Source organism: Rana temporaria, chromosome 8 (genome assembly GCF_905171775.1).
Source record: "Rana temporaria chromosome 8, aRanTem1.1, whole genome shotgun sequence".
Classification (NCBI taxonomy): Eukaryota; Metazoa; Chordata; class Amphibia; order Anura; family Ranidae; genus Rana; species Rana temporaria.
The window spans coordinates 60,397,792-60,424,612 of record NC_053496.1 but is presented as its reverse complement, the minus strand read 5'-3'; the positions used below and the strand labels follow the sequence as shown (position 1 = coordinate 60,424,612).

Genomic DNA, 26,821 nt, shown 5'->3' with positions numbered 1-26,821 from the left:
TACAAATAAAAACTTAAAATAAAATTATCCTAAAACCATAATTTCTTTCTCCGTCCATTGATGAACACAGTTTAACCTTTTAGGTTATGCTGTTGCCTAAAGAAGAATTAAACACTGGCAAAAAAAAATATCCTGTAGCCTTGCCCAGGGTAACCCCTCTAACTATCGGTATCCCTCAGTTGTTTGCTAGTGCCTTAGGAAAATTACATATATTTTTTTACAACTCTGCTGTTCTAGGACTAACTGATTTTTGATAGCATTTTTTTTTTGTCTTCTATTAAGACTTGTCTACATTGCCACTGGAGCTTTGTCTCTACAGTTGCAGGTCCCCATCATGGTTGTCCTCAGCCTGGCTTTTGAAGTACCTCATCTGGACATTTCCTAAACTGGATAGGTGAAAACAGACTGAAAGTGACCTTTAGGCACTGGGTTCCACTTAGGGCACTTTCTTGACTTCCATATTTTCCACGCTTAGTGAGTAGACCACTTGGGCTGGGTCTTGTGAGCTGCTTCAGTTAGCTAGGTCTTTTGGGTGCCATTTATTGCCTGTTTCTGCTGATTTTTAACACGGATGGGGTTAACAATGGTACTTTGCACTGCATTCTATTACAATGTCGAGGAACACATCTCTCCAATGCTGTTTCTGCTTGAAAAGGGCCGCATACATCTTTGATTTGCTCCTGCTCCTTGGTGTTTTTTGGTCACCTACAACTATCCAAACCCACCTGCTACTAGCTGTCTGGGTTTAATTAGTATGCAAAGCCTTGCCTCTTACTCTTTATCACAAGACGGTCTGATTCCAGACATGGAGGAGACAGTTCCACTGTGCCGGGTTCTCCCTAGCTTGCATTCTACTAACAGTTTCCGAGGCCACTTGCAGCATGCCTACTATCAGTTTCAATGTCTGCGCCCTGGAATTACATTATACTCTGCTCTTTAGAGTCTGTTCCATCCTCCTGAGGCCTCCATGTCTCTGCCCAATGTTTCTGGACACTCTTGTTTGAGGTTTTCCACACTTATGCAATATTTTATGACTCAAATCACCCCGATATTCGCTGACTTCGATTTAAGGAGCCACAAGTTCACTCCTCTGCCCTCTTATGCAAATTCTTTATTGATTTGTTCACAGCTATAGAGGCCATTGAGCCATCAGATGCATCAAGACTGTCTGAGTCACTACAGTCTTTGCCTTGTGCATAAGGTCCTTTTTCTTGTGCTTGTTGGCTTTTGTTTGTGGTGTTGCCCCCCCCCCCCCCAGCCCCTCCACCCAGTTGGACTGCTTTTGGGCTTAACAATGCTTCCTGTGTCCCTTAGTGGACAGGAAAGCAACTGGGATTTGTGTACGCACAGTAAAATCCTTTACTTGGGGTGATTAAAGGAAAGATGTCCCATCTCTGTTTCTGATTATGCTCTTGGTACAGATTTGCTAGAAAAGCATGCTGGTATAGTGAAATAGGTTTTACTGGGCTGGCCTACAGGTTTTATGTTTGCCAATTGTCTTGTAAGTGGCAGTAAACCTAATATTTCAATTTAAGACAGGCTTGTCTACAATTAAGAATGATGTGAAGTGCAGTATCAAATCAGGCAGCATGTATGTCTATTTCTTTCTTTCTCCCTTCTCTTCCCATCCCCCACTCTCTTCTCTTCCCATCCCCAGTACAGGTGTCCTACAATGGATGAGTGGTGATTTGAAGTAGGACCAGTGTTTGAGTGTCTGGAAGCATGAACATAAAAAATGATACCTGTACCTGTTGTGTTTTTGGCCATGTTGCTAAACTAAAGGATTTAAATGCTCTAAGTTCTTCATTGCCAGGATGAGCTGGTTGTTTATGATCCCTTGAGGCAGGACTGCAGCTTCTTTTAAAAATTTCTGTGGCATTTAACCTCTCGTATTGAGATCCTTGTGTGTGTCCACATAACAAATTTCTATTTGAATAATTGGCTATATGCTTTCTTATGCTATTCAGAATCACAGGATCCAGGCCAGGACTCTCTGTTCCAGAAAAGCAGGGTACATTCAGTTAATGACTGCAGCCCTCTGTCTATCCCCTGATCCCTCACCTGCCACCTTAAAGGATAAGTTCACCTTTGTACAAAAAGTAATAAATGCACATCTTTTTGCAGGTAAAGAAAAATGTGAATTTATTATTTTTTGTATTAGGAGCCTGTAAAGCATTGCACCAGCGATCAGAGAATCGCTGATGCCATGCAGGTCTCCTCCACACTTCGTGTCACTGCTTACCTCTACATCCTATACGGGTAAGCTGAAATTTGCTGACAGGAAGACTCAAACTACCACAGCGCTTTACAGCCCACGGTAGTTCATTGACCGAGCCCTGCGTATGAATGATGCGCCTGTGTGGGCAGAGCCCCGAATGGCTGCGCTGCTTTTAAAAACTGGTAGTTGGTATGGGAAACTTCTCCCTGTACTGCTGCCACAGGAAGGGTGGGCAGCAGGTGGCTGCTGTAGCACTGGGAACAGCAGGGAAGAACAGGCATGTCTAAAGGGATTCCAGAGATTTGTTCTTTCACATAATGCTCTTTGAAAGTTGATTTGAAGCAGGAATCTGTAATGTTTACAGGATCTGGCTGGCCCTTCCTGCTAAAGTCGAAGCGAAGACCAGCAAACCAGACCCAGTGATGACATCAGTGGGTCGCAAAAGAAGTATTGAAAATAAAATATTTTGTTGACTGTCCCAATTTATAACTAGCCTTGCAAAAAGGGACACTTGAAAAGGGCTATGCAAATGGCAAAAAAAGCTAAATGTATTTCTCAGCACACGTGCCAGCTAGCTTGCAAATTACACCGTACAGCAATTTGCATTAAAACAGGTTTTAGTTGCAAATTTGCAAAATATGTGGAAGCCTCGTCAAGGCCCCCTTTTTTATAGCATGATCCTAAATCTGAGTCACTATAGTGGAGAATATATAACAATGGATAAATAAAGTGCAGGTGTGCTTGAAGGGAGACCATTCCTCCTCAAAGGTACAGGGACATATCTGAAGCCCAGCAGAGCAACAATAGCAACTAAAAGTAGCTGATGTGTCCCCACGCCATATCCAGCAAGGTAAATAGAAATGGTGACTGCTCCAATTTACAACTGGCCTTTAAAGCAAAGGGGGACTTGAAAGAGCTATGCAAAAAAAAAAAAAATATTTTCAAACACACTTACCAGCTAGCCAGCAAAAAAGAAAAAGGAAAAAAAAAAGAAAAAAATGACACCTAACAATTTGCATTTAAAAACAGATATTTTAGTTGCACAAAATGTGTAAATATATATATATATATATATATATATATATATATATATATGGAAACTGCACTGCCTTGTTAAGGCCTCTCAGACTAGTGCAGTCCTAAGTCTACTCTTTAAGGGGCAGATCCACAAAGATCTGCCCCGGCGCAGCGTATCTGAGATCCGCTACGCCGACGTAACTTACTTCAGTTTGGTTTGAATCCATAAAGAATTTGCGCCGTAAGTTACGGCGGCGTAGTCTATCTCTCGCGGCGTAATGGCGTGTAATTCAAATCGGCAAGTAGGGGGCGTGTTTCATTTAAATGAAGCGCGTCCCCGCGCCGAACGAACTGCGCATGCGCCGTCCCTAAATTTCCCGCCGTGCATTGCGCTAAATGACGTCGCAAGGACGTCATTTTTTTTGACGTGGACGTAAATTACGTCCATCCCGATTCACGGACGACTTGCGCAAACGAAATACATTTTTTAAAATTATACGCGGGAACGACGGCCATACTTAACATTGCGTACGCCACCAAATAGCTTTAACTATACGCCGAAAAAAGCCAACTAGAGACGACGTAAAAAAATGCGACAGCCGCGCGTACCTTCGTGGATCGTCGGAAATAGCTAATTTGCATACTCGACGCGGAAAACGACGGGAACGCCACCCAGCGGACGCCGAAGAATTGCATCTAAGATCCGAAGGCGTACGCCTGTCGGATCTAACCCAGATGCCGTTGTATCTTGTTTTGAGGATTCAAAACAAAGATACAACGCGGGAAATTTGAAATTACGCCGGCGTATCAGTAGATACGCCGGCGTACTCCTTGTGGATCTGCCCCAAAGTGTATGCAAACCCGATTCATGAAATTTGAGCTGGGCACATATATCTGCAGTATTTTGTTATCTTTTTTCAATGAGCTCTCTTCTGAACGGTTCTTCTGTTATCAGCCTCAGAACTCCTGACAAATTCTCAAACTTTTTAGAGAAAAGCGGCCTGAATCTTTTGTCGGAGGAGGTTGCTAAAATAGATTAGCAGAGAGCAGGTCCTATTACAAAATGGCTCTGAGTCTCTGCCCATGCTGAGAGTGGGTTTGTGACTTTTCTCCAATCGGTAAGTTTCGATATCTTGGCTGTATGCCCAGACATCGCACTCTGTGTTAACCAGGAAGAGAAAAATTCCGAACACGATCTGAACTTTCTAAACAGTATATAAATGTGAAGACCGCAGATATACATATAAAACCTATGTAGGGAGATATGGTTCATCTCTGTGTATAATCTGAGGATGTTAACTTCACTGGGTGTATGGAGGGTTAACATCTACGTTAAGGCTTTATATGCTTACATCACACCTTACCTTTAAGGGCCCATTCACACTTGGTGCAGTGGGACTACCTTAGGCAGCTTTTCCAGTGCAGTCCTACCGCAAAACAAGTCAAAATGCCTCATCTGCTGCATAGCCAGTTTAGATGCGTTGTGGTTATTTGCACTGAAAAAAAAGGCTGTACCTTTTTCCCAAGTCAGCACAGTACGAGGCAGTCCACCGCCTTGCATCTTGTGGTGGCCAAAGGTGAAATGAAAAAAAGTGGACAGAGCGATGCTCTGTAATCAGTTGTAATGCAGCGGCTGGTGTGAACAGCCCCTAAGGCTCTGTTCATATATATGCAAATTGGATGTGTTTTTGAATTAAATCCGCTTTCTATGGAGCCAGTTCATATGTGTTAGCTGGCCGCAGTGCATTTTTCAAAAAAGTCCTGTATGATTTTCAGTCTGGTGCAGGTACTATTTCAAGCGTCAAGACCCCTTTCACGCGGGGGTGGCGTCGGCGCTATTCGGCTCCTACCGGGGCGGCTTTACCCCCGCTAGAGGCCTAGAAAGCCACGCAAAGCACCTCTGCAGAGGTGTCCTATTGATTTCAATGGGCAGGAGCGGTGTATACACACTGCTCCTTCACTGCTCCAAAGATGCGGCTGGCAGGACTTTTTTTACCGTCCTGCTAGCGCACCACTCCAGTGTGAAAGCCCTTGGGGCTTTCACACTTGAGACACAGCAGCGGCTGTTTAGCGTCGGTTTGCAGGCGCCATTTTTAGCGCAGTAGCGCCTGCAAACCGCTCCAAACAAAAACACACCAGACTCCTTTGAAAAATCGCACTGAAACCTGCCCGCGCACCTATGTGAACCAGCTCTAAGTGTACTTACAGTTGCTTCACACAAGCAGTTAATACCTTGTTGATACATTGCAGCATGAAACTGTTTGTACAGGGTTTTTAAGTTACAGATTTTCTCCTAAGCAGTACAGGAAATTCTGCAATTCTACAATTTATGTGTCCATTTGTTACTGACCACAGACAGAATACATTATCGCATGACATTGTACATGTGAAAGATTTGCATTCTAGTACAATTTGTGTTAAAGCATGAATATTTACACTTAATTTTACTAGCTAGTTCACTATACAGCATGCCCCTGGTGACCTCCATTACATGCAAGGCCACAGTAGCTATAGACTGTGTAATTTACTCATATTATGGGACAACCTTTTCTGTTTATAACACCAAAACAAATTACTAAGTAAATAATTCATTGATAAGTGAGGAAAAAATACAGACGTTCTTGTAAACAAATGACCCCTTTAACCTTTTTAAAGAAGAAGAATATAAAATGGCATTACAAAGACCTGTAAGGGGTTGGATTTAAAAAGTAACTGCACCTTCATAGGAAAATATTATTAGCAAATGAATACACGGATAGATAAGGGAAAATTTATACCAAATACTTACCGTAATTTTCCTTTCCTGATGGACTCCATGGCAGCCTACGTGTGGGTTAATCCCGCCTCTCATACCTCATAGGACCCTTCTCCCATAAATCTTTGCTTCTAGCCAGAGACCGTGTTCCGTAATATAGCCTACTCCAGCAAGGGAGGGAACTCCTGCTGCCATGGAGTCCATCAGGAAAGGAAAATTACGGTAAGTATTTGGTATAAATTTTCCCTTTTCCTGACAGACTCCATGGCAGCCTACGTGTGGGAAATGACTAGCCATACACACCCGGGTGGGCAGTTGCTGGTTAAAGAAAAAAAGATTTAATTGACATTGTCAAACAGATAAAACATTTAAACCAAAATTAACCGACGATAAGGAGGCTGGTTCTACGCAGTAATGCGTCATGAAAGTATTTAAGGACGACCATGCAGCCGCTTTACAAATCACTTCCGGGGAGACGTGACGGGCAGCCGCCCATGATGTGGAGATGCCCCGAGTGGAGTGAGCAGTCACCACTTCTGGAGGAGCCAACCCCTTTGCTCTGTAGGCCATTTGGATGGTTTGGACGATCCACCTTGCAATAGTCCTGGAGGAAGCACGCATTCCTTTATTTTTCCCTTGAAAGGTGACAAGTAGATGATCTGATTGCCGGAAAGAAGTAGTAGCTTCAAGGTATTGTTTCAGAACTTCTCCAACATCCAGAGGATGAATACTAGAGTCCTCAGATGAACGAAAGGTTGGAAGGACGATCTCCTGATTCTCGTGAAAGACAGATGTTACTTTGGGGTTAGAACCCAACATAGGAATTAACACAACCCTATCAGGGAAGAAGGTGAGAAACGGTTCTTTGGAACCTAGAGAACCAATTTCAGATACTCTCTTAGCTGATGTGATGGCAATAAGGAAGGCAACCTTGAGGGAAAGATCTTTGACCGACAGAAGATTCACATGACTTTCTGAGAAAAAATCCAGAACCATAGGAAGATCCCACTTAGAGAACCTTGGTTTTCTTTGAGGTCTAAGTCTCACAGCACCCTTAAAGAATTGCCTGACAAGGGTGTGTCTTGCCCAGGATATGCCTGTGAAGGCGGAAATGGCTGAAATCTGTACTCTCAAAGAACTGACAGATAAGGGTAGGTCAAGACCTGTCTGGAGGAACCCTAGAACATCTTGGATTTGGGGATCATCGAGAGAGCCATTCACAGAAGAAATGAAATCTGAAAATTTAGACCAAATTTTCTGATAAACTTTATTGGTGCTTGATCTTCTGGCATTCAACAAAGTTGGAACAACTTTACTTGGGCACCCTAGTGCTTCCAGCCTTGCCCTCTCAAAAACCAAACCATCAGATGGAGGTGTGTTGGACAAGGGTGAGGAGTTGATCCTTGAAGTAGAAGATCTGGCCTGGATAGAAGCTGAATTGGATCCCGGAAGCATAGTTGCACCAGTAATGGGAACTATGGTCTGTTGGGCCAGTATGGAATTATTGCTACTATCTCGACTTTCTCCCATCTGAGTCTCGATAGAAAACGAAGAATGACAGGCGTTGGGGGGGAAAGGCATATGCTTTCTGGAACCTCCACTGGTCCGTCAGGGCGTCCACGCCGAAGGCTTGAGGGCAACGACATCTCGTGTAGTACCTCTTTAGTTTGAAGTTGCACGGGGACGCGAATAGATCTACCTCTGGTGAAATCCCTAGAGATAGAACCCAATTGAAGACTTCGCTGTGGAGAGACCACTCGTTGTTGTCGAGCGTCTTCCTTGAAAGGAAATCCGCCTGAGAGTTCTGAACCCCGGGAAGATATACAGCTTTTAAGTTCATTAGATGTTTTTGAGCCCATGACATGATCGGGTCTACTTCTTTCAATAGGGAGAGACTGCGGGTACCCCCTTGTCTCTTTATGTAAGACACTGCTGAAGTGTTGTCCAGTCTCAGGAGGACTGATGACCCTTTGATTAAGTGGAAGAAGGCTTGTAGAGCATGAAAGGCTGCTCGAAGTTCCAGGACATTGGAGACTACCCTCTGGGACGGGAGGACCCACTTCCCTTGAGCTACTTCCTTCAAGCAGAGTGCCCCCCAGCCTCTGTTGCTGGCATCCGTTGTGATTGTGATCCATGAAATTGGGGCTATCGAATGACAGTTGAGAAGATTTTCTCGTAGGAGCCACCAAGGGAGACTTTCCCGCATAGATGGTTATCCGAACAAAATGATCTCGGGCCTTCGGATCCCATTGCTGGAGAAATCCCTTTTGAAAGGGTCGCATTTTCCACTGTGCCCATTTCATCATGGGGGCTGTAGATACCATGGTGCCTATTATTTTGAGGCACTGTGAGGCTCTGAGGAGAGGAGAAGACAACGCCAGGCGAATTCTGTCTCGGATTATTGGAATCTTCTCCAGTGGCAAGGAGATTGTGCTCTCTATCGTATCGAATTGAGCTCCAAGAAAGATTAGAGTTTGAGTAGGCTCTAGATGACTCTTCTCTAGGTTCAGAAGCCAACCAAACTCCGTCAGGGTAGAAATGACTTGAGACCGATGTAGCAGTAGCTGATCCTTGGACTGGGAAAGTAGCAGCAGATCGTCTAGATAATGGTGTAGACGGATTCCTTTGGTTCTGATCAGGGCGACAATGGCCAGTAAGAGCTTTGAAAATACTCGAGGCGATGTCGTAAGCCCGAATGGGAGACATGTAAATTGGAGATGAATATTGTCTACCGCAAACCGGAGATATTTCTGGAACTCTGCTGCAATTGGAACATGAAAGTACGCATCCTTCAGGTCTATAGAGACTAGCCAATCGCCGGGTTGAACCGTCTGTCGTATTGTAAGCAATGACTCCATCTTGAACCTCTCCTTTTTTATGAAGGTGTTTAGGTACGTAAGATCTATTACTGGTCTCCAAGAACCGGACTTCTTTTGAACCATGAACAAGGGTGAGTACATCCCTTGGAATCTCTCGGACATTGGAACTTGTATAGCAGCACCCTGGGCTATTAGGGAATTTGTGTAAGACAGAAGAATTTGTTTCTTCTCTTCCAAGCAGGGTAGGACTGTGGGAAAGAACTGAAGCATGGGAGGTTTGGTGAACGTCCATGAATGACCTAAAGAGACTGTTTTGACCGTCCAGTAATCCTTTACCGAGGCTGCCCAGACATGTCGGAACCGAAGTAACCTGGCCCCGACTTGAACTGTCTGAGCCAATCCTGTATCAAGAGGATTTAGGGGCTTCACGACCCCCAGAAGAAGCTGTTTTAGAGGGCTTCTGCCCTGACGGCTGGTTTCTTCTCCAATTTCTTCTGAAGTCACGACCGGGCCTATAACTACGAGCCTCTCTTGCACGATCCTGATTGTGTCTGGGTTGAAATTTTCTCTGACTCATAAGGCGACGATCTTGGGGAAGGAAACCTGACTTACCGCCTGTGGCCCGGGTAATAGCACTGTCAAGCTTATTGCCAAACAGGGAAGAACCCTGAAAGGGAATACGGCACCAAGCCTGTTTAGAGGCTGGATCAGCTAGCCAAGGACGGAGCCACAAGGCTCGTTTGGCTGTAACAGAGGAGAGCATGACACGAGCCACTAAGCGAATAATGTCAAGGGAAGCTTCTCCCAAAAAGACTGATGCCATTTTCAGTTCATGAAGCGGCATGCTTCCGGCTAGATCCTCAGAGATACTTGACACGGAAGAATCTATCTCTTCTGACCAAATCTCCATTGCTTTAGATAAAGCTGCGAGAGAGCCAGGGCCGGTTTGCAAGTCATGCCCGCTGTGATATAGATACGCTTAAGGTCCGTATCTATCTTCCTCTCTAACCCATCTTTAAATGAGACGGAATCCTCCAAAGGAAGTGTGACGTGTTTTACCAACCTCATTAGGGCTGCATCAACCAGAGGGGCAGACTCCAGATGCTTAACATCCTCACTCTTAAATGGATACATTTTTGCCACCTTAGAGAGTAAAGAATTCTTTCTTTCTACTCCAGTCCATTCATCCGAAATAATACCCCCGAGTTCTTCCAGAAAAGGAAAGTTTGGGCGCTCCTTCTGAAGTTGTTTAAAGAATTTTCTCTGTTTTGAGGGTGCCTCAACAGGCTCTTCCCACTTTAAGGCGTCTTTCACTGCCTTTACTAGATTTGGAACCAGAGAAAAATCAAAACCAGAGATATTGTTAGAATCCTCAACTTCACAGAGAGAGGTTTCACTAGCGGAGCGATAAAGTCTAGAGGGACCTGGAGCTTCAGACTCCAACTGCATGGGAACTGGTAATGGGTCAGATGGAGGAACCACTGAAGCCGTGGGTTCAGGTTTGTTTAAGGACTCCTGTACCACCTTTCTGACCATCGCTTCTATTTGAAGACCTTCATCCCCATTCTCTCTTATGGCCCAGGCATAGCATGGTTCACACAGAGATTTTCCATCTGGCACCTGGGATTTGCACCCCCAGCAGACTCTGCCTCTAGAGTGGCTGGAATGACCATGAGAGTGGTGCCCGGACCTGGACTCCCTACTACGATGTCTAGAGGAGGATCTCGGACGTCTAGAACTCGAAGAGGAATGACGTTTAGTTTTATCATCTTCACGTGCTGACTGTCTATTTTCAGACCTAGAAGGACTGGGAAAGAAAAAACATATAAAAAAAAAAAAATCTTGTAAGAAACAACAAGGCACCCAAACTAAGCAGAAGGAAAATAATTCCTACCTGCAGAGCAAGGGTTGGCCACTGGGGGGCGATGACACGTCCATAGCTAAGACTTGGCAGCTGAAAGCAAAGTAAATCCATCAATACCAAAATAGCAGAGTAAGCCAGTCATAGAAAGGAGTATCAATCACTTCCTACCTTGGTAGTCACACGAGCAGACACCGGGAAGCTTGCTGTCAATCCGCAGGGCAACCCAAAGAAAAGCTGAATCTGACAGCTTTTTAAAACTTGGCGCCGCTGATGACGTCACCGCGCCCCCCTGGCGGACGTACGGCGTAGCCGACGCCGCCCAGCAGAGCCCGCGCGCATGCGCCGCTGTGTCCGGAACTGCGCATGCGCGAACCAAGCCTCGATCTCGGACAAGGCTCGCAGCTGCGCAGACACCCGGAAGACGCGGCGAGCTGAAACGCAGATGCGCTCCAGCCGCCATGGACCAACAACACACAAAAACTGCTGCCATGAAAAGGTAATAAATCTTTCATACGATACCGCAGCGTGATCCTGATCAGCCTGGAACCATGGGGACAACCGTCAGTGCACGATCTGGGTGACCTGGGCGAATCTTAGTCAGAAGGGCCTCCTGCTAATAGTCAGGACGTTTGGCCAAATTGCCGCTTGCCTGCCAATGGCCAGGCTAGTAAGCTCTTCATGGCACTGCAAATATCACCCGAATCCACCCTGCTGAAAGCTGGGATTGCTGGAATCCATAGAGGAATAAATCATCAAAACTCGTGCGTCAGGCTGAACCGTATTTCAGAATTTTAAAAGTAATGACAAAAAAACATACTTTGGTCCTAGGAGGAGGACAAAAAAAGGAACACGGTCTCTGGCTAGAAGCAAAGATTTATGGGAGAAGGGTCCTATGAGGTATGAGAGGCGGGATTAACCCACACGTAGGCTGCCATGGAGTCTGTCAGGAAATAGGCTATTTCTTCAGAATGGCTGAATCTGCGACAAAGTTTGTTAAAATCCTTGCAATGGATTCCCAGAGGGGGATGTTACGGGGCTGAAGTGGTTAAGGATAGTACACACACTTCAGTGGGCTGAACGATATAGAAACGAAAGAACTCGGGAGGAGCAGCTGTACTAACTAACCGATTTTTTTTTTTTCTTTTAGTACAGCGATCGCCCTACTGAGCTATTGTATTCTGACAGAGGGATGCCTCCCCCTCCCCCTGCCAGAACACACCGGCCAGTGCTTTCATCCTTTGGCTGAGAGCACTGATCGGCTGCTGATAGACAGAGCTTTTTAGGTCATGCCTGTTCGGTCGGCTTCGGTAGCAAATCGCAGCATGACAACTTGCAGAACTCCCTGTATTACCTTAGGAATATTGCATTCCGTTCTTGGACAGATGTTGGCATGAATATCTTTCACCCTCACACCTTTTTTTTAGATGAAGAATCACATTTTATTGAACTAAAAATTTACAGAGGGGGTAACAAACTCCTAACAAAGCACTTTGTACCATATGTTTACACTAGGGCATACAATATATTATATCTGCATCTATAGAAACCTGTACTGATGGGTCCTGCATAACCCAATCCGATATTGTTCATTGGCTCAAAATTTCCCAATCATTCTCCTTCTCCATGTTGGCAAATGTTTGCAGTATTTATTTAGCTTCTGTTGAAGCAACTGAAAAGCTTGCATCATCCTGCACCTATTTACCCTTTGTGCCAGAAGTGCCTCTGATATCTGTTACAAATCGGATATCTGCAGTTGCTCTTATGGAAAACTTGTATATTCCCCTGTGTCATCAAAGCCATTCCCTTTGTTCGTTATCTGTATCCTTGCTAAGCAAACTCTGCCTGTGCATTTTAGCTGAGTGGTCTTTACTCGGTTAAATTCTAAGCATGGATTTATTTAATAAAAATATCCTATGTTTTTGGTCTTGTGCATACGTTCTAAAATAAACTACAATAAGTCAGTTCTGGTTGCTTATGGGAAAATACTATACTACCCTGTTTCCTGAGCACATTCACATTATTTTACACATATCGTATGCTAAATATTTCATAGGCTAACAAGGCACTGGTTGACTTAACTGTGCCAGCGTTCAGAATGGCAAGTCATGGAGATGGACAATTCATTTACATTTGATTATCCCTACCATGTAATGTATACTGACAAGTTGTTACCAATGTGTCAGATGACTACTTTCGTATGGTGAGTGATCTGGAATAAAACACTTTTTTTTTTAAACTTTTTTTGTATTTTTATTTCTGTCTGTGTTGCAGCTTTTTCTTCACTTTCAACACTGTTTGGAAAAACTGTTGTTACAGGGACAAAAAGTAAAGGTAAATCCCTTTAATAAAGTCTAGATAGCAGTAGAAACCTAATGAGGTGTTCTAACCCTACCTTGCCCTATCCAAAGCTACAACATTTGCCTTAAAGCAGAGCTCTATCCAAAAGTGGAAGCTCCACTTATTTGCCTCCTCCCCCTCTCTGGTGCTACATTTGGCACCTTTCAGGGAGTGGGTACCTGTTTTTGACAGATACCCGCTCCCACTTCCGAGTCGATCTCACTACGGCCCCCTCCTTCCCATTCACAAAGCACAGCATGCTCCGTGCATGCGCAGTAGGGGACAGTAGGGTAAGCCTTGTGGCTTCACAGCCAGTTTCCCTTGGAAGCAATGGCGGTGGCAGCACCGTATAGCCGATGGAAAAATCAAGTGGGGTGCTGATATCGCAGGATCCCTGGACTGGTAAGTGTCCTAATAGTCAGCAGCTACAGTATTTTTAGCTGTTGACTTCTTAGTTTTTTCCTACTTTACAACCACTTTAAAAAGTGGGTTCAAATGATCACTTTGTAAAACAACCCATTCAGTTTAAATAGAAATGAAAGGCAAAACATTTGTGTGTGTATATATAGGAAAAAATACAGTGTGATTTTATAAAGTGTATGGTTTCAATGCATTATAAAACATGAACAATGTAAGATATATTTTGTTACCTGCAACAGAATTGTAGGGTAATATTTCATTTTTTTTTTTTTTTTAACCACTTAAGACCCGGACCTTTAGGCAGCTAAAGGACCCGGCCAGTTTTTGCGATTCGGCACTGCGTCGCTTTAACTGACAATTGTGCGGTTGTGCGACGTGGCTCCCAAACAAAATTGGCGTCCTTTTTTCCCCACAAATAGAGCTTACTTTTGGTGGTATTTGATCACCTCTGCGGTTTTTATTTTTTGCGCTATAAACAAAAATAGAGCGACAATTTTGAAAAAAATTCAATATTTTTTACTATAATAAATATCCCCCAAAAATATATAAACATTTTTTTCCCTCAGTTTAGGCCAATACGTATTCTTCTACCTATTTTTGGTAAAAAAAAAACGCAATAAGCGTTTATCTGTTGGTTTGTGCAAAATGTATAGCATTTACTAAATAGGGGATAGTTTTATTGCATTTTTATTATTTATTTATTTTTCGTGACTGCGACATTATGGCGGACACTTCGGACAATTTTGACACATTTTTGGGACCATTGTCATTTTCACAGCAAAAAATGCATTAAAAATGCATTGTTTACTGTGAAAATGACAATTGCAGTTTTGGGAGTTATGTATGACCTCATGTCTGTTTCTTACTGTAGGGGGGGTGTGGCTGTAGGTGTGACGTCATCGATTGTGATTCCCTATAAAAGGGAACACACGATCGATCACGGCGCCACGGGGAAGCTGTGTTTACACACAGCTCTCCCTGTTCTTCAGCTCCGGGGATCGATCGCTGGACTCCAGCGGCGATCGGGTCCCGCGGTCACGGAGCTTCGGACCGGGTCGCGCGCCCGCGACCCATGGCTGGGCACTTAAAGAGGACTTACCTGTACATGCTTGTGCCCAGCCGTGCCATTCTGCCGACGTAAATGTGCAGGAGGCGGTGCTTAAGTGGTTAAATGGTCATAGATGTTCTATGTGTGCACCCAAAGTCACACAACGCACATCGAGCCGGTAATCCATTTCTGCCCAAACGCTAGTTAAGATATCTGAATCAAGTGCAGTGATAGTGGCTATGATGCACTGTTTCCACACCACTAGATCAACAGGAAGGGGAGGGTTGAATAACTTTTTGTCCTTTTACGTACTCCCACAGGAAAGTCACAAGGTTTTAAGTCAAGACTTCTGGGTGGCCATTGGATCAGTAGTACGTTGTAGTCTGCGGCTCATCCAATCCATCTGTGAGGTAATCTCGCACGTCGCCTGACCAGTATGGTGGTGCAATAAAGTTGTCACTGTCCTCCTGCAACTGTAGCGTCAACAAAAGTCTTAACCTATCCAGAAAAGCACCTCCCGTGATAGTTTTATCATTTAAAAACGAAGGGGGCCGCACACTTTCTTTTTGGACAGAACACATTTACTTTAGGGAAATCTCGCACATGTGTTGCACTGTAAGCCCAGGTTCACACTGGGCTGCGGGAGTGAAGCCGTGCGAGTTCAGCTAAACTCGCACAATTTCACTCCCCACTGGTCAGTCCCGATTTCGGCCGCGATTACAGCGTCATCTTTGCAGGTTTCTGCACAGGTGTCAATGTAAATCATGGCCTGAAATCTCAAAAAGTAGTACAGAATCTACTTTTTGAAATCGGTGCAGCACCGCAGATGCGGCATTGCACCGATTAGGGCGGTGCTATTGCCGGCAAATGCTGCCAGTGTGAACCAGGGCTAAATCTGGGATTCTCCATTCCCCAAAAGGCAACATTTTGCTTGTTTACCTGACCGCTCACGTGAAATGCATCAGTGAAAACGAATTGATTGTCAAAATCATTATTTTCAAAACTATGCTGCCTTTCAGCACAAAATTCAAAGCGTTTTGTCTTGTCAAGGTCAGTGAGATTTTGCAACATCTGTATGGAATCATTTTCAATTCTCAAAATTCTCCAGACAGTGGGCTGTGAAATCTGCACTTAAAGACTCATCCTCCGGGTTGATTTTCCCGTGCTTCGTTGAATGACGGTGCAAACACTTTTGACGACCTCTACCGAAATGCACGCGGTCGTCCAGGACTTTTAAGTTTGCAAAAACAGCCCGTAGTTTCAAATGTTTTATGCCAATCGTAGATAGATTTTTGTGGTTTGAGGTTTTCTGAATCGTGATCAAAAATATCCACTGCAGATGCTGCCATTTTGACGGACTAGTCACGTGACAAACGCACCTACGTGCTATCGCCTATGTTGCTTCCCTTGGTAGCGGTACACAAACTTTGAGTACATCTACCTAACGGTTCGCAGTTGTGCTCTGTGTCTTCAATTGTTACTGTTTTACAGCATCTGGAAACTGTATACTTCTTTTATGAATCCCCTTGTATATACAGTTGTGCTCAAGAGTTTACATACCCTGGCAGAATTTATGATTTCCTGGCCATTTTTCAGCGAATATGAATAACACAAAATCTTTTCTTTCACTCATGATTAGTGTTTGGCTAAAGCCATTTATTGTCAATCAACCGTGTTTACTCTTTTTAAATCATAATGCCAACAGAAACTAATGAAATGACTTTGATCAAAAGTTTATATCCCCTGGTGATTTTGGCCTGATAACATGCACACAATTTGACACAAAGGGGGTTGAATGGCCATTTAAAGGTAACCATCCTCACCTGTGATCTGTTTGCTTGTAATTTGTGTGTGTGTGTGTGTGTGTGTGTGTGTGTGTGTGTGTGTATAAAATGTCAATGAGTTTCTGGACTCGTAACAAACCCTTGCATCTTTCATCCAGTGCTGCACTGATCTTTCTGGATTCTGAGTCATGGGGAAAGCAAAAGAATTGTCAAAGGGTCTGTAGGAAAAGGTAGTTGAACTGTATAAAACAGGAAAGGGATATAAAAAGATATCCAAGGAATTGAGAATGCCAATCAGCAGTGTTCAAACTCTAATCCAAAAAGTGAAAAATTAGGGGTTCCGTCGAAACCAAACCACAGTCAGGTAGACCAACTAAAATTTTAGCCACAACTGCCAGGAAAATTGTTGGGGATGCAAAGAAAAACCCACAAATAACATCAGGTGAAATGCAGAACTCTCTGAAAACATGTAGTGTGGCTGTTTCAAGATGCACAATAAGAAGGCACTTGAAGAAAGATGGGCTGCATGGTTGAGTCGCCAGAGGAAAGCTATTACTACACAAATGCCACAAGTATCCCGCTTACAATATGCCAAACAGCAGAGAGGCAAGCCTCAAACCTTCTGACACAAAGTCGTTTGGAGTGATGAGACCAAAATTTAGCTTTTTGGTCACAACCATAAACGCTACATTTTGAGAGGAGTCAACAAGACCTATGCTTAAAGGTACAGAGTTGTATCGCTGATGTTTTGGAGATGTGTGAGCTACAAAGGCACAGGAAATCTGGTTAAAATTGTTGGCAAGATGAATGCAGTATATTATCAAAAAATACTGGAGGAACATTTGCATTAATCAGCCAGGAAGCTGTACTTGGACATTCGAACATGACAATGATCCAAAACACACGGCCAAGTCGACCTGTCATTGGCTACAGCAGATTAAAGTGAGGGTTCTGGAGTGGCTATCTCAGTTTCCTGACCTCAATATCATTGAGCCACTCTGGGGAGATCTCAAACATGCAGTTCGTGCAAGACAGCCCAAGAATTTTCAGGAACTGGAGACTTTTTGCCAAGAGGAATGGGCAGCTTTACCATCTGAGAAGATAAAGACCCTAATCCTCAAGACTTCAAGCTGTCATTGATGTTAAAGGGGGCAATACACAGTATTAAGAACCGCGGTATGTAAACTTTTGATTTGGGTAGTTTCTGTTGCCATTATGATTTAAAGGGTCACTAAAGGAAAAACATTTTTTGCCTAAAATTAATGTCTGCAAGGTAGACAGACAGAATAGTGTAATGATTCTGTTAAAAAACTAGTAAATGCCTATTAAATTCCTTCATCTATATCACCTCTGGCATTCTAGTTTCTGTTCTCTCATTCACTTCCTGGTTTGCATCGTTCGTTCATGTAAGAACTACATTTCCCAGTATGCATTGCGGCACGCCCAGTAATTCACACCTCCTTGAAGTCTCTAACACGTAGAGAGCGTCCTGCCGCACAGATGTAGTTCCCAGGAGGGGGTGAGCACATTACTGACCACCGCAGTAAAGCCTCCCTTCACGGTGGTCAGTAAAATAAGACAAGCAGGAAGTGAACAGAGAAGAAATAGAGCAAAAACGAACAATGAGGAAGTGAAAAGAGGAATGTCTGCAGGTAAAGGATGCTTATTATGAAAACCATTTTTTTTCCTTTACAACCCCTTTTAAAAAGAGTAAACACCGTTGATTTGTAAATAAATGGCTTCAGCCAAACACTAACCATGAGTGAAAGAACACGACTGTATAAATACCTTGTTTCACTTTTTTCAGAAGTTCTCACATTCCCTCTGTTCCCAGCTGCAGAAGAGCTGGAGGAGGAGGAGAACAACAACAGCACACGGATTTGTCCAGTAACGAATGACTGTTCAGGGAGGGGCGTGCCAGGCCAAGTCTGATCATTGGAGGAGATCAGGCTGAGTTCCCAGCCTAGCTAGAGAACTGACTCAGTGTATTCTCCTGCTTAGTGTGGTCAGTTTTTGTTGTCAGATTCTGCATCGGTCCCCCACCGGCTCGAACACTGAGAACCGAGCGATTGGTTCTTAGAGCTTATTGAGCAGAGAGCTGGTGACTGTGGCTAAACTTGGAAGGCGTTTTTGCTTTAATGCAGAGAATGCATTAAGGTAACAAAAAACTTTAGCCTTTACAACCACTTTAAAACTTTTTTTTAAATGTGTCGGTAAACTCTGAGCCTAAACTTTTACCTACAGGTAAGCTTATCATAAGTACCATACACTGTTTAGATATTCACATAGGCTCCAGCTCATGATGTCGCTGTGCATGCCCAGTATGCTCTGCATTCAGGGCATGCAGAATGAAGAGAGTCCTGTTCTGTAATGGTGACTTGCACTTGCTGGAGTGATGTCATTGTGGCCCAGCCATTCAAACCGCATTGGAGAGCTTCATTTGAAAGTGCATACTAGCAAATTATGGCACAAACTTGCAGGGGGCCCATTAAAAAAAAAAAAAAATAAGTGGAGTTTACTACCACTTTGAAGATAACTACAAATGGCATTACAGGTAAACTATATTTTTCACAATTGGCAATATATTATGTGAACAGATGAAAGAGTCCATTACAAACCATGTTTTCTAAAGCTGAAATCTTTTGCTAAAGCCCTACTTTGGGAATTACAGAAACATTACAATTTGCAATGGGCCCCCTTCTGCACTGTGAGGGGTAAATGTCCGTTAAATCTTGGTGAAGCGGAATAAGCTGTAATATTTGTAATACTCCTCGTGTCAGCAGGCTCCCTCCACCTGAGGGGGGCTGGTCTCATCAAGTACAATGCAAGGCCAGAAGTCCTGCAGTGATGCATGAGGACTGCAAGAAACTGTCCTCAGCCTGGAGCTTCGGGGAGAAGAGGAGAGCACCGAAGCCTTCCGGAGTGAGGTATAATATAAGTATTATACCTCATTTCTCTACCCATTAGCTTTGACCCCTTCCATTTTGGGAAGGGTGCTGCTGCAAGGGTAATTTATGTGCATTACCTGGAGTTGTGTTCTACAAAGTTGGTTTGTTACATTAATTTAGTTTTGCTGTGTGTTCCTTGATAATTGTATTACAAAATGTGGCAGGTATGCCTTTTGAGAGAAGTGCTGAGGATCGCCGAACAATTATGTTTTGAGGTAGTGACACTAAAGCAGTTATCGGCCCAGGAGGAAATAATATCCTGACTGCCAGTTGCTTCCATCAACAGTTAATAAGGTCGCATCACCTCATCCAATCATCTCATGTGTAATTTTCTTTTCTTGTCCTCCAGGGTCTTTGTGAACAGAAGTCTAGCCATGGAAAAAATCAAGTGCTTCGGATTTGATATGGATTATACACTTGCTGGTGAGCATGGAAAGAATTCTGAAGCCTTACAAAGAATCTATTTATAACTTTTTTTCCTTTTACCCTCAGCATGTTGTCACCCTTTCTTAGAACAATTTTTCAGATATTATTTAGGTCAGCTAAGCCTGGGAAACCTTTGAGAGAACAGGGAATGACATAAAAGGCATACCAACGCATCCCAGTCCAAACCAGTGAAGGTATAGGATTAGGATTCTCCTGATGTTCTGATAAACATGGACAAGCTGCATCTTACTATTATAGAAAGAAATAATTTGGCCTACACTCCAGCACCCTCTTTCTCTGTATAGCAGTATATTTAGAGCAGTCATACTCGAGTATAAACTTTGAATGACTGTCGTCTGATTGATCTCATATTGGGGGGATCGTGCAACGATTGGGAAGTGAACACTTAATATGGTGACTGAAATCCATCAATACCTTTTTTGTATAGTGGTTTTTGCTGTCACATTTGTAAACTACCACTACTACTTCTGTAAAAAAAACAAACCTACCTGCCTGTTTGCAGACTTCTTTAGAATGTGCAGCTCGGTTCACATTCCGGCACAGATTCTGTGTGCTAGGATGACTGAACTCCTGCATATGTGCAGGCTAATGAAGATGGGCACAGCCCAAGACCCAAAAGAAGCCAGTAGAAGGTACCAGCAAAGGACTTTGGACAGTTGAAGGTGAGGTGAGTATTGTGGACTTTAGTTCTGCTTTACGTTATTAAAGATGCACGTTTTTCGAGATAACTGGGATGCTTTCTTCAGACTTTATAGGTTTCCAAACTCCAACCCCCAAACTTTCTGCATTAATTTAATGGCCAACACATTACTTCTTCCATCACAGCAGTGGTAGAGTATTGTAAAGGGTAAATGCATAGCATTCTTATAACATTCCCATTTACTGCATTCTCTGTGGTGTCAACAAGGCATTTCTCTTTCCAGTGCACTCATGCTTTGGGAGAAAGTCTATTTCAATCCTTCTGTATGAAGTTACTTGGGTCCACTTAAGCTCATCAAACTTCATGCCTTAGCATTCATTACATTAGAGAGATAGTACAGTGGTTGCGTTACAGCATGGGTATTGAATGGCAGCTTATGGAAACATCAGCGTGTCAGGGATGAAAATGAGCCATCAATCAGGAGTGTTTACTTGTAAACAAGTTTGGGTGCGCTCATGACCATGCACTGTACAAAACCTGGCTATCGTGGTGACCTTTGATTTTGTAGTAGGAAATCTTACCCTTCCCAGGTTTGTCCAAATTAACCACTTGACCTCTTGAAGATTTGAATTACTTTAACTGACAATTGCACGGCCATACAACGCTGTGCCCAAATATAATGCATGTCATTTTTTTCCCACAAATGGAGCTTTCTTTTGGTGGTATTCGATCACCACTGTTTGTTTTTTTTGCGCTATAAATAAAAGACAATTTAAAAAAATATATACTGTATATACTCGAGTATAAGCCGACCCGAATGTAAGCCGAGGCACCTAATTTCACCACAAAAAAAAACTGAAAATATGACTCGAGTATAAGCCTAGGGTGTCCATCTGCATGCCTCACTGTGCCTCACTTTGCCTCCACTGTGTCCATGTGCATGCCTCACTGTGCCCATGCCTCACTGTGTCCATGACTAGACTGCCCGTTTAACATGGGAGTCTATGGAAGGGGTGCCGGCTTTGAAAAATCGGTGCTCCCTGGCCGTAGGTCCCCCGGACAACAAACTTTGCACAATTGTAGAGGAAGAGTGGGGCCAGGGGACCTACGGCCGGCCAGTACTGGGTCTCCAAAGTCCGGGAGATCAGGCGCAAAAAGATGACTCGAGTATAAGTCGGCTTATACTCGAGTATATACGGTGTGTGTGTGATATATATATATATATATATATATATATATATATATATATATATATATATATATATATATATATATATATATATATATATAGCGGGACTGCGATATTGCGGCGGTCAATCGGACACTAACTGACACTTCTGACACTGACTGGGAAATGGTTAAAAATCTGGGGCAATCAAAGCGTTAACTGTGTGCCTAGCCAGTTTATTTGTGTATACAGTATGGTGCTGCTTTCACTAGGGGAAGACAGAGAATCTAGTCCCTGCTTTGCGGGAACACAGACTACCCCCCCCGTCAGAACAGAGATCTGCCTTGTTTACATAAACAGATTCCTGTTCTGTGTGGTTTACCAACGATCGTCGGGTGTCAGAGGACACCCGCAGGTCGGCTGTTGCTGTGAATAATCGCAGCCCACGTGTGCCCCCTGCAGACGGAGGTGCAAGATCACATGTATACACGTGATCCTGCGCAGAGCTTCTGACCCTGTAGCAGTAAATCTGGTATAAGGCGGTCAGCAAGTGATTAAAGTAACGTTTTAGAGTACAACTTAATTAATTTATCAGGAAAATTTTTCGTAACTGGTTGGTACTTTGGCACACAACAAAAAGGTTTAAAATATGAGTTTATTTTAGGGGTGCAACGGATCACAGTTGATCCGTGATCCGAACGGGTCACCCCCTTCGGATCGGAACACACTGTGATCCGCGGATTGCCACGGCTCCGGAGCTAGGCCGAAGCCGCGTCCTTTCCTAATGTTACGGCGGCGGCTCCGGAGCTAGGCCGCAGCCGCAGCCTTTCCTAATGTTATGGCCGCGGCTTCGGCCTACCTCCGGAGCCGCGACCATAAAGCTAGGAAAGGCCGCGGCTTCGGCCTAGCTCCGGAGCCGCGGCCATCTTGGTACACCCGGCGGCGGCCCTCCTCTGTTTACACCCACAGAGGAGGTGCCCGCACCTCGAGCAGGGGGGTCACTGTCCTGAGAGCAGGGGGGTCACTGTCCTGAGAGCAGGGGGGGTCACTGTACTGAGAGCAGGGGGGGTCACTGTACTGAGAGATGGGGGGGTCACTGTACTGAGAGCAGGGGGGGGTTACTGTACTGAGAGAAGGGGGGGTCACTGTCCTGAGAGAAGGGGGGGGGGGTCACTGTCCTGAGAGAAGGGGGGTCACTGTCCTGGGGGTCACTGTACTGAGAGAAGGGGGGTCACTGTACTGAGAGGAAGCTCCAAGATGTATAAAACGCCATGTGGATTCAAACATATAGGGCCAAAAAGGAATAAAAATGCACATGACGTGAATCCGCATAACACAAAATGTATTCATAAAAATACATTTGGAAGAGGTAAAACAAGCGCTTGTTAATCAATAAAATGACGCAATGGGAACAGCAGGCTCGATCCGACGCGTTTCATCCACAAAGATATCGTCTGGGGTTAGACGATATCTTTGTGGATGAAAGTTGTCGGGTCGAGCCTGCTGTTCGTATTGCGCCAAGAATCACCGACAAGTCTGTTTGATTCATAGGGCGTATGTCCTATTGAATCCACACTTTCCGATAAGCCTCAGTGTTATTGGTGGCGGTGCGCCATCTCCCCCTTTTCATACACGTTCAGTGGTGGCTTGAAAATTACCATTTGGGGCGTCAAGATACATATGTTTTAGACACTTCCTTTTCATCAAACATTCTTTCTCACTCAGTGGACTTTTTCTTTGTTTTATTTTCTTTATTATTGCTTTTGAGTTTATAATAAGTTGTTCACTACATTGTATGGGTATGGTGTTCATTGGTTTAATCACCTAACATCACTGCATTGTATATGTATGGCATACACTGGTTTAATCCCCCAATATCATAGCAATTTATATGTATAGTATACATTGATCTAATCACTTTTTGTTATTTCAATACTGCACATGTATATTGTCAGTTTGACATTATTCTAACTTTGATATATTTAGATGTGTATCAGGTTATCTATGCACTTTAGATCACACATTTAAATTTCAAATTGTCACTAGCGCTGCACCAACACTTTCCCCACTGCTACTTTTTGCAATTGTCATTTGCGGTGCTGGCAGCTTCCTCCCTTCTTTGGACAGCACGGTATTTAGCACACATTATTTTCACTGCGAAATTCTTAGAACTTGTTCACATGGGGGCGTACTAAAGTGTCATGCCCATGTAGGGCTGTTTTTACCCACATGGGGATGCCCAGGTGTTTCATGTATCCCCATGCAGGCAGTCCCATTAATGTAATTTGGAATGCATGGGCACAGCTGCTGTGCCCAGTCTGACATCCATGTGGGTGCACGGCCCTAACGCAGACAGTATGAGCTCATGCACTGGGACATGCACTTAGACCCACGTGTAAATTTGGGTGCAACAGCTGTATTTGTGCAGAAACGTCATCCCAGATGACACAGAACACCTGTGCATCGCTGAGCAAGTAATCGCAGCCTTGCAGGGGCGTATGCTGTAGTATGCCCTTTGAACAAGGCCAAAGGCACCTTTTTTCATGGGTGCCTCTATTTGACAGACTAAACTTGCTTAGCAGGAGATCGCTCCACTGTCCGATCGTATATCGGCGGATGTCAGCAGACATGTCACCGCTGATATCCGCCGCTCCATAGGGATAAATGGAGGGTCTGATGTGGTCTGCCTGAAAAACTGACAGGCAGACATGATCAGACAGCCTGTGTGAAAGGGGCCTTACTATGGTGTTTTATTTTTTACAATTTTAAAAATTTTCAATATTTTGTACTTTGGTGAGATACTAGAGGACTAAAGAGACCCCTCATGTCTCTTTCTATTTATTTATTTTTGAGACCGAAGACTTTTTTTGCATTCTGAGAACTGCACTGTACTTGAATGATTCAATGGACATAGGAACGATCAGGACTGATTGCTCACTATGTCCATCCAAGGAAAGGAAGGGGGGTGGTGAACACATGTTTACCAAGCCCCCTCCCCCACACTCCGATCTCCATCCTGACAGGACAGTTTCGATTTGCCCAGCAGAAGCTGCAGCCAGCGGGAGGTGGAGGGGGAGGAGGGAGAGCTGGCTGCAGTATTTTGGGGGGAATTTATGTTTTAAATGCCATCTGATACTAGTTCATGAAACCTGATAAAATGTTATAGCGACAAAATAAATTATAATTGTTTGAGGTCAACATACATAGTAAAGCATGAATTATTTTATTTTCTGTTTGTGCGAAGGGCTTTCAATTTAAACCGGGCCTTTTAAATTTTACAGGTATAAGAAGGGATGCTAGCGTGGCGGTACTACAAGTAGTAGTAAGTGACAAGTGCGTCTTATTGCTGATAGGCAGAGCACATGTTGCGGGCCAGCTCACACTGTTAATCAAGATGGCAAACCATGTTAGTGCAGTGACAGTGTAAAGCAGTGGAAGCATGTGGGCTCACTATTGGCAAAAAAATGTTGAACAATTTATGTCTGCAGGTAAAGTGATAGCAAGTGTTTTCTGGGACAACCCTGATGTACATTAATGTCTGCAGGAAAAACTGCCCAGTTTGATCTCTAAGGGGGGACCTGTTTCTTCAGGACAACGCACAAGCTCATACTGCTCACCACACATTACAGCAACTCAGCTGGAAGATATTGCCACATCCCCCTTTCTGCCTGGACCTTGCTCCGAGTGATTTTCACCTATTTGGTCCCCTAATAGAGTTCCTCGCTTGTCAGCGTTTCAGCACGAAGGATGGGCTCAGGCGTGTTTGGAACCCGTGTGCGCAGAGCCCGCCAGGAAGTTGGCACTGCGCTAATCACAGGCAGTGTGATATTTCCCGATCTCTGCAGCCACGGATCGGGAAAATTTCTTACTGCCTGCAATTAGCGCAGTGCTAAATTCCTGGCAGGCTCTGCACCTGCGTGTTCTGAACACTCCTGAGCCCATCCTTATTCAGCACTGATGACAAAGTGAAGCAGGGTATCCTAGGATGGTTCAGGCATACTGACAAATCTTTCTAAGCCAACGATTTCCAGGCCTTGGATGCTGGTATAAGTGTATGAATGTACCAGGGGAGTATGTTAAAAAATAAAGGCAGTTTCCACTCCTTGAAATTCGTTTGTTTATTATATAAACTCAAAAGTCTCAGTTTGACTTGAACCTCCATTGTATAAAGCTACGGATTTGTCAGTGTAGAGTTAATTTTTTTTGTGCCCCTACTGCTCTCACAACATTTTAACTATAACAACTTTCTCTACCGCACTGTTACTAATTTCCATTGAGAACATGCTGTTCTGTTGCAGCAGCTGAAGAATCCCAATCTGTGAAATCTAAGGGTGGGGGAGGAAAACCTAAAATTAATACACCACTGTGTTTGGTGGACTAGTGCCAGATTGTTGTGTGGCCTTCAACTAGACTTGGCCTGGGGGAAGTATGTGATCTGTTTCACAATGGCAGACAGCACAAAGTCATATAACTAGCAGTATGACAGCAGGTCTTGTTAAGTCATGAGTGCGTCGTCTCTGCTCAACCGTTGCAATGATTACACAGCAGTCAGGCGAGACCTCTTAACTCAGGAAATCCTCTCCAACAAGTCCGACTTACTACCGAGTAACAGCTAATTAAAAACTAATTGCATGATTGAATTCTTTTAAGCATCTTGAATGCTATTCAGAATATTTGTAGAGTTCTGCATATGCTTTCAGTTTTGATTACTTGTCTCAGTAGCTGCATTCCCACCAGATTTAGTTGATTGGATGTTCACTTGGAGCTGCTATGAGTATAATAAAAGTACCAAAAAAACAGCAAACACTGTGCAGAATGTTTTTTTTTTTTTTTTTCTTCTGTCTGGTTCTGGAACAAAATTTGCACACTTGAGGCTAGATGTATCATTAACCACTTGCTGACCGCCCTATAGCAGTTTTACTGCTACAGGGCAGCAGCTGTGTGCCGGATCACGTGTGTGTGTGTGTGTGTGTGTGTGTGTGTGTGTATATATATATATATATATATATATATATATATATATATATATATATATATATATATATATAGATGATTCTGGACTTCCCCTGTAGGGGGCGTGCACGCACAATGCACAAAATTAATAATCACAGCAGAAGCCGATCTGCAGGTGCTAGGCACTCAATGTTCTCTGGCACCCATCGAACGTTGGTAAACAACACAGAACTGGGCTCTGCCTATGTAAACAAGGCAGATCACTGTTCTGACTGGGGAGAAGGGATCGATCCTGTGTCTCTGCAAAGCAGGGACTTGAATCAATCTCTTCCCTTAGACAAAGCAGCACATACAGTACACCAAAACACTGGTTGGGCACACATTCAACCCTTTGACCTAGAAG

The 26,821-nt window shown here is 43.9% G+C and overlaps 1 protein-coding gene across 3 annotated transcripts in view; it reads left to right on the top strand.

The window, feature by feature from the left end:
- Window positions 1–26,821, top strand: part of NT5C2 (5'-nucleotidase, cytosolic II) — a 155,131-nt gene that overhangs the window by 46,033 nt on the left and 82,277 nt on the right. For all 3 annotated transcript variants that reach the window (XM_040361874.1, XM_040361873.1, XM_040361875.1), the window contains one exon: window positions 19,560–19,633. In XM_040361874.1, coding sequence (XP_040217808.1) covers window positions 19,560–19,633 — 74 coding nt within the window. The remainder of the gene's footprint in view (window positions 1–19,559; window positions 19,634–26,821) is intronic.